Here is a 9,174-nt window from a genome sequence, read left to right as displayed (position 1 = left end):
CTAAACCTAGCATTTAGATGTGTACTATTAAAAGGTTAACCGTGTATGTTCTTGCTGAATCGCTTGCAAACTTTTAAAAGGTACATTGTTTATGTTCTTGCCAAATCACTCGCAAACATAAGATTGTTGTTTAGTATAATATGTCATACATACCATGTGATATTAGAACTGGTACCCCTTAGTTTAAAAAAAAACTTACAGTGTAAATAATTAGTAATTTTCCAGGTTGTTACCCCTTTTTGTATTAACAAATTTAAACACATACTTTCAAAACAAAATAAGAAATAAGCATATAAGCAGGTCAATCAATCAATTACTACCTACTGACAGCATGAAAAAATCTGACTCTCTCAAATTACCATAACTTTATTACAGGCCTGCTTGACCTGGTTCATTTTCTATCCTTTGAGGTCATTGGCTATGTTCTTGATCATTCAACCATATCAGTTATGTCTATAAGAGTACAAATGCTGTATTAGAGCATTTGCATTTGGTATTTGCTGTGGAGCCCAATCATTGGGATGCTTCTCTTTCTGTACACACTCCTGCTTTTCCATCAGCATCATGCAAAGGCAGAAAACATTCTTTGTCAAACAATGGGAGACCCTAACTACCCACTGTTTTTTAAGGATGGAGATGTAACTATTGGAGGAATTTTTCCTATCCACAGAAAGGAAACATTACCTTCTTTTGAGTTTATGGAAAAACCTCAACTACTGTTATGCTCAAGGTTTGTCACAAAAATTTGTATAATTACTTTAAATGTAAAATTTTGTAAATTATTTAAAAATGTATTCTATTTATTAATTTATTTATTTTTTCATTTTTAAAATTATTATTATTATTATTATTATTATTATTATTATTAGTTTTAAATATGCACTTTTTATTATTATTGTTTGTCTGTAATTTATTGTTTATTTTCACAGTGTGAATCTGAGAAATCTTCTTCTGGCACAAGTCATGATCTTCACAATTGAGGAGATTAACAGAAATGAAACTTTGCTTCCAAATGTTTCTATTGGATATCGAATTTATGATACCTGTAGTTCAAGGCTGTCTACCATGAGTGCAACTATGGGAGTGATGAATGGTCCGGATTTTGGATCAGGTGACAGATGCAATGGACAACCTCCTTTACCTGCTATCATAGGAGAAACAGAGTCTTCTGCCACAGTCATTCTGTCCAGAACTACAGGACCTTTTAAAATTCCAGTGGTAAGGTGCAAAAACACTAAACATTTTACAGATACCATACTGATGACTGCATTATTGTTTCCGGTGCTTTCTTTTTCAGATAAGTCCCTCAGCCACATGTGTATGTCTCAGTAATAGGAAAAATTATCCCTCTTTCTTCAGGACTATTGCTAGTGATTACCACCAGAGTAGCGCACTTGTAAATATAGTCAAGCACTTTGGCTGGTCTTGGGTGGGAGCTGTAAACAGTGACACTGACTATGGGAACAATGGAATGGCCGTTTTTCTGAAAGTAGCCCAGGAGGAGGGGATTTGTGTAGAGTACTCTGTAAAATTCTACCGAACAGAGACAGAAAAACTCAAAAAAGTTGTAGACACAATTAAAAAAGGCACAGCAAAAGTGGTTGTTGCATTTGTTTCATTTGTTGAGATGGGCTTGCTTATTGATCAGTTAAGTATTCAAAATATTGCAGGCTTTCAAATGATTGGTGTGGAGTCATGGATAGCTACAACAAATTACATCACTCCAAATACTTTTCATTCGCTGGGAGGGTCCCTGGGATTTGCAGTGAGAAAAATCAATATTGAAGGCTTTGCAGATTATCTTTTACAAGAATTCTGGGATACAGCTTTTCCATGCTCACAGAGCGAGAGGAATTTTTCTCAATACGCATTAAGTTGCAGCAGATATAAGGAGCTACTTGCACTAAAAACAAACAATGAAAATGTACCTGAACTAAGATATGAATATAATGTCTACAAAGCAGTTTATGCTGTAGCTCATGCACTACACAGTCTTCTAAAGTGCACAGAACTTAAAGGTTGTGAGAAAAGCCTGACAATACAACCACAGCAGGTAAAAGAAAGAAAAAAAAAACAGATGAAAGGGAGCAAGAGAGATAAATGTTTTTATTTGATGGCATTTTAAATGCCTCAGTGATAATATGTGACTTTTTTTAAAGATGGTTGAGGCTATGAAAAAAGTACATTTTACCACAAAGATGGGAGATCATGTGTGGTTTGACAGCAGTGGTGGTGCAGTAGCCCAGTATGAAGTTGTGAACTGGCAACAGGACACTAATGGAACATTCCAGTTTAAATCTGTGGGATACTATGATGCCTCACTTCCCCCTCCCCAGCGCTTACAGCTTGATACTAAAAAGATAATTTGGGCTGGAGGACAGCTGAAGGTAAATGTCAATGACCTGTTTCTGTAATAGGGTTATTTCATATTAAGGGTCATAACAAAAATGCTTGTACTGACCCTTATAAAAGGCATGAATAATACCAAATTATTTTAAGACAGAAAATGATTCTACCACACAACACCATTTCATGTTGTGTATTGTATGATTGTAAGCTGGTTTGAAAGCATAAACCTCATCTTAAAAAGTCAATACTTTACAGTATGTTTAATCTATTAACAGTACTTAAGGCATTAGTTATCTAACAACTAGCACAAAAATGCTAATTTTATAAATTGATATATATATATATATATATATATATATATATATATATATATATATATATATATTAGGGGTGGGCATAGATATTTTTTTTTTAATCTTGGAATTAATCTAGATTAATCTAGATTAAAATGGCTAATTTGAATTCTGCTGAAGGCATTCAGAATATGTGTGCTACCCAAATAATGACTAAAAGTAAGTCTTCGAGAACGGGCCAGGTGGTGCATTAGATCAGGCGCTCATCTCCTGTTTCCAAAATGCATCACAGACTGCTTGACAATTGCATTTACAACATAATTACCTATACAAACTTGTGTAACCAAGTACTTCTGCGCAAAAGGCTGCACGACGTGCGCGTTGCCGTTAAATACACAGACGCGCACGGGCATGGATTTCTGCGTGCATAGTCTTCCATTAAACTGCGTTGCTTTTAGAAGCGTCAATTCACTTGTTGCATATAGTTTAATGTCTTTATTTCGGGATTATCAAAGTAAATTATAACTCAAACTTGAGATTTTACTGGGGCACAGCAGATTTTCACTGGGGCACGTGCCCCAGTAAACATGGTCTAGCAACGCACCTGCTCTAAAGCGGCTTCATAGCTGCATCCATGTTTGCACGTCTCATTTGATGTGGTAATTTCATAGAAGTTGAAGACTCGTTCTCGCCCCCTACAGTGCAATTCGACTAGGTATACGTCATCCGCGCTAAAACATCAAGGTGAAAGTCATCATATCTTGCGTAGTTTAGACCCAGCTCCCAACCCAACTTTCAGAATAGATTAACGCCGATATTTTTTTATCGCCCGATAAGAGTCTCACGTTTTTTGCTAGTCAACCAGTCAGTAATGCAGCAATCAGTATTGATTCAGTCAGTGTGGAAGAACTTGACTGGTTGACTAGCAAAAAAATGCTAATTTTATAAATAGTCTTCCACAGTTCTTCCACACTGACTGAATCAATACTGATGACTGCATTACTGACTGGTTGACTAGCAAAAAATGCTAATTTTATACATATATATACTCAACTGGCAACTCAACCAGTTCAATCAAGAAATGATTGATTCAGTCAGTGTGGAAGAACTTGACTGGTCTGCAGAAAGCAAAGTCCTAATCCCAGCTGTACATCTCTGGAGTGACTGTAAATGCAGACTTTGAGCCCAAAACTCATCACCAAACACCAGTGACTTGAGAGTAGGACATTGCTTTCTGCAGACCCGTCAGGTTCTTTCACACTGACTGAATCCATCATTTCTTTATACACAATAGTATTGCCATGTTAGAATTGAAGAGGGTCCTGTCAAAACTTTTGCTGTAAAATTTGAAGCACACAATCCCCCAGAGTATCATTATATGCTTAAACATTAAGATATGTACTCATGGAAATTCCTAAATTAGTCAAACCTGTTTATTAGAAGAGGGTGTCCTAATACTTTTGGCAATATAGTGTGTATATACATACAGTATGTCACAAAAGTGAGTATACCCCTCACATTTCAGCAACCATTTTAGTATATGTTCTCAAGGGAAAATAGTATAGAAATTAAACTTGGATAGTCAATGTGCAGCTTGTATAGCAGTATAGATTTATTGCCCCCTGATAATTACTCAACATACAGCCATTATTGTCAAAATAGCTGGCAAACAAAAGTGAATACACCCTAAGTGTTCTTGTCCAACGTGTCAATATATTATGTTAGCACCATTGTTATCTGGCACTGCCTTAATCATCCCGGGCATGGATTTGACCAGAGCTGCACAGTTACTGGGATCCTCTTCCACTCCTCACGGAGCTGCTGGACATTAGACACATGGTGCTTCTCCATCTTCCGCTTAAAGGTGGAGACATACTTAGCCACCACATCACCGTCACCTTTAGCTTCCTCAGCAAGGCAGGTGTCATCTTGATGGTGTGTTTTGGATAGTTATCATGTTGGAAAACTGCCATCCGGCCTAGTTTCTGGAAAAAGGGCATCATGTTCTGCTTCAGAATGTACAGTGCATAATTGGAATCCATGTTTCCCCTCAATGAACTGCAGCTCCCCAGTACCAGCAGCACTCATGCAGCCCCAGACCATGATGCTACCATCACCATGCTTGACTGTAGGCAAGAAACAATTTTCTTGATACTCCTTACTAGGGCATAGCCACACATGCTGGACACCATCTGAGCCAAACAAGTTTATTTTATAGTCTCATCAGACCACAGGACATGGTTTTAATAATTCATGCTCTTGGACAGGTTGTCTTCAGCAAACTGTTTGCAGGCTTTCTTGTAAGCCAGCTTCAGATGAGGCTTTCTTCTGGGATGGCGCCTATGCAAACCAACTTGTTGCAGTGTGCAGTGTATGGTCTGAACACTGAAAAGCTGACCTTCTACTTGCAACCTTTAAAGCAATGCTGGCAGCACTCATGCATCTGTTTTTTTTTAAGTCAGGTTCTGCACCTGACGCACAGAACGAGTGCTCAACTTCGTTGATCGACCCTTGCAAGGCCTCTTTCGAATAGAATCCATCTTGGAAAAGCTCTGTATGACCCTGACAACTGTAGTTTAACTCGGTTTCAGGGTGTTACTGAACCTCTAATAGGCTTGGCCATCTTTGTGGACAGCAACAATTCTAATTCTCAACTCCTCCGAGAGTTCTTTGCCATGTTGAACATCCAGTGGTCAGCATGAGAGAATTGTACTTAAAGCACCTAATTTTAACTGATCTAATACAGGATACACAACTTTGTATGGTCCTGTCAAGCAGACAAAAACATAAACATGACATAATAGGACATTTGGCTTTGCATGGTTAAACAACATACTGCTGTTATCACTTAGGGTGTACTCACTTTTGTTGTTAGCTATTTTGACAATAATGGCTGTATGTTGAGTTATTTTCAGAGTTTGAGTGTATGGAACGAATCTCTGAATATATAGAATGAAAATCTGAGTGTATGGAATGAAACTCTGAATATATGGAATGAAAGTCTGAATATATAGAATGAAATTCTGAATATATTGAATAAAAATCTGAATGTATGTGAAAGTGTGACCTACAGAAAGAAGGTGCAAATGTAACAATTCTCACTGAATAATGTATAGCTTGTTTTATCCTCATTATCAGAGCAATAGGCTTTTTAAATGAATCACAATTCAAATGTCATTCCCTGACATTTTTCAATTTGTTGAACTACAAGACTTTTTTGCAGCAGCTGGTCATACTCCAAACAACACAAACAGTTTGGAGTCTACATCTCGTAATCTTGAGGATCATATTTCTATTATTGCAACATTTTTTGTGCTTATAGGCAATCATTTTCAACAAAATGCAAAAATTGTAGCGACAACAAGATTTCTTATTACAGTATCCAAATAAACAGAATAGTCCTAATTAATGCATGGAATTAGTATATATTCTCCAGTGTGTCATATCAAGCGTTTGGTTTGTTTTCATGCTTATATATATATATAATATAATATAATATCATATATATATATATACATATATGTGTGTGTGTGTGTGTGTGTGTGTGTGTGTGTGTGCAGAAGCCAAAATCTGTGTGCAGTGAGAGCTGTCCTCCAGGCACTAGAAAGGCTGCACAAAAAGGAAGACCTGTCTGTTGTTATGACTGTATTCCATGTGCAGAAGGAGAATTTAGTAATGAAACAGGTAATCTTTACCCCATCTTTAAATTATGAAGAAAATGGTTTTGTTGCTCTTTTACTGTTCATTAATACAATTATTTTTCCTTTTTGTCTAACTAGTGCTTACAAATTCCTTTCCAGATTCAATTAACTGCATGCAGTGTCCAGAGGAATACTGGTCTAATGCTGAGAAAGATAAATGTGTGTTAAAGACTGTAGAGTTTCTCTCATTCACAGAATTTATGGGTATAGTGCTAGTCTTTTTCTCACTGTTTGGAGTAGGATTAACTGCACTGGTGGCCATCCTGTTTTACAGCAAGAAGGACACCCCCATAGTAAAAGCCAACAACTCTGAGCTGAGCTTCCTGTTGCTTTTCTCATTGACCCTGTGTTTTCTCTGTTCACTTACTTTTATTGGTCGGCCGACTGAGTGGTCGTGTATGTTGCGTCACACAGCATTTGGGATCACTTTTGTCCTCTGTATCTCCTGTGTTCTGGGGAAAACAATAGTTGTGTTAATGGCATTCAAGGCTACACTTCCAGGAAGTAATGTCATGAAATGGTTTGGGCCTAAACAACAACGAATCAGTGTTTTTACCTTTACACTTATACAGGTTCTTATATGCATGCTTTGGCTAATAATATCACCGCCATTTCCTTACAAAAATATGAAATATTATAAGGAAAAGATCATCCTTGAGTGCAGTCTGGGTTCTATTATAGGTTTCTGGGCTGTGCTGGATTATATCGGCCTGCTGGCTATCTGGTGCTTCATTCTGTCTTTTCTGGCTCGTAAACTGCCTGATAACTTTAATGAAGCCAAATTCATCACTTTCAGTATGCTCATATTCTGTGCTGTATGGATCACATTTATTCCAGCCTATGTCAGTTCTCCTGGAAAATTTACTGTAGCTGTGGAGATATTTGCCATTTTAGCCTCAAGCTTTGGTTTACTATTGTGCATATTTGCACCTAAATGTTATATTATTCTGCTTAAGCCTGAACAAAATACAAAGCAAAATATGATGGGAACTTCTAGGTCCTACTGAAACACAATTTGCATAATAAATGTACTCTTTGATTCCATTTAAATATCCTAAAAGTTTAATGTGGTCTTTGAGTTTGAAAATGCATTTGATTGATTTAGCCAGCTAATTGTAGAAGTTTTCTATGTATATTTAAAAAAGAAAAAGAATAAATAAAAAGTGTTGCTGCACTGGTCTTACAAAATAACACTCATGCATCATTGTCATGATTGCCACTGCGTGGTAGCAAAGGAAGGAGGAGACACGGATGAAACATAAACGAGAATCTTAAATAATGTAAATACGGAAACATAGAGCAGGCAGGAACACACGTAGCACATGGATTGACGTTCAACACCGGACAGAAAGCAAGGGGCAGACCACACTATAAATACTACTAAGCAAGACACACCTGAAATCAATGAACACAATAAAACATGAGGGAGAAATACATGGGGAGCAAAACAAATACACCAACAGTCCATGGGTGTGATACATCTCCCCACTCCCAGAAGGCACGTCAGGGCGGATTCCCTGGAGGGAGGAGCCAGGGAGATGACAGGAGGAACTTGGAGCAGGAGAAGCAAAGTGGGACCCAAGCCACAGCCGGGTAGGCAACCTACAGTGGAGCCGACGAAGGGAGGAGGAAGGGCTGACCATAGATATATATAGAATGACTAGATGTGCAACGTCGAGGTCTAGAGCGTCCGCACAGGTCGGCCATCTTACCACGATATCACTTTCCAGCGATATCGTATACTATTTGAACTGAACTGGACGATGATATCACTGAATTCATTGATGAACTGCCTTTAACTGAAAATTTAAATACTGTGCAGTTGCTTTGACACAATCTGTATTGTTAAAAGCACTATATAAATAAAAGTGACTTGACTTGACTTGACCACAGGCTGGTGGGATCAGTCGAACCTGAGGTAAATGGAGGTAACCTGAGGTAAGGTAAGTGACCTGCACAAACGTTAATACTCTTATCTCACTGAAATCTTGATGGATTTACAAACTGTTTGTTTTCATACAAACATTATTAACGTGGTTATAATTCTGGATGCTTAAAGATGTTGAAATCGCAGCTTTTCTCCTCGAAAAAAAACCCAACTTAATCATGCAGTTTAGTTGTGTAACGTTATCACGGCTAGCTAGGTATCCTGAGGTAAAGTTAAGGTGAGTGATCTGCACAAACGTTAATGACGTTACTCTTAACTCGCTGAAATCTTGACAGATTTGCAAACTGTTTGTTTTCTTACAAACGTTATTAACGTGGTTATAATTCTGGATGCTTGAACATGTTGAAATTGCAGCTTTTCTCCTCGAAAAAAAAAACCTGACTTAATCGTGCAGTTTATTTGTGTATCACGGCTATCTAGGCTACTAGCTACCCAGTAATTAGGCAGAATTACGCTTTCTTTTCAATATAATACACACATTATAAACATGATTTAACTGAATTCACACATGATTTCCTGTCTGGTCGATTTGTTAAAACATCTTACATTATGATTTCTACAGGAAATTGCTGACAAGATGCCAGACTTTTGTGCCGCCTATGGCTGCTGTAACCGCCGTTGTCTCGAAACGAGAACCCGAGGGATCACCTTTCACCTGTAGGATATTACAATATTATGAATTATTTTTAGGATAATCGTTAGTTACTCAGTGGAAGTATGTACATATTACATAATAGTATTGCTAGATTGTTGTTGACACCAGGTTTAGAATATTTTGTTTACATAATCACTGAATGTTTGAATATAGTTTTTAGTGTGTTTATCTTATTCTTGAAGTACATACATACATACTGTGACTAGTCGGCTGCCTCCCCCCTAATTA

General features: G+C 37.4%; 1 protein-coding gene across 1 annotated transcript; it reads left to right on the top strand.

Annotated features, from left to right (window-relative positions):
* The first annotated feature begins 521 nt into the window (after window positions 1–521).
* Window positions 522–7,350, top strand: LOC141345934 (extracellular calcium-sensing receptor-like). Its single transcript, XM_073850855.1, has 6 exons — window positions 522–730; window positions 930–1,218; window positions 1,298–2,053; window positions 2,160–2,387; window positions 6,203–6,326; window positions 6,443–7,350. Exons 1-6 carry the CDS (start codon window positions 522–524, stop codon window positions 7,348–7,350), a joined length of 2,514 nt encoding a protein of 837 aa, XP_073706956.1.
* Window positions 7,351–9,174: the final 1,824 nt, after the last annotated feature.

This window comes from Garra rufa, chromosome 11 (genome assembly GCF_049309525.1).
Source record: "Garra rufa chromosome 11, GarRuf1.0, whole genome shotgun sequence".
NCBI lineage: Eukaryota > Metazoa > Chordata > Actinopteri > Cypriniformes > Cyprinidae > Garra > Garra rufa.
This window is presented reverse-complemented; position numbering and strand designations above follow the sequence as displayed.

Bases quoted from the DNA above. Each gene is read 5' to 3' on its own strand.
- LOC141345934 (XM_073850855.1), top strand. From the start codon at position 522: ATGCTTCTCTTTCTGTACACACTCCTGCTTTTCCATCAGCATCATGCA. The intron at 2,054-2,159 runs GTAAAAGAAAGA...CTTTTTTTAAAG, and splicing joins TGACAATACAACCACAGCAG to ATGGTTGAGGCTATGAAAAA. The intron at 2,388-6,202 runs GTAAATGTCAAT...GTGTGTGTGCAG, and splicing joins GGGCTGGAGGACAGCTGAAG to AAGCCAAAATCTGTGTGCAG.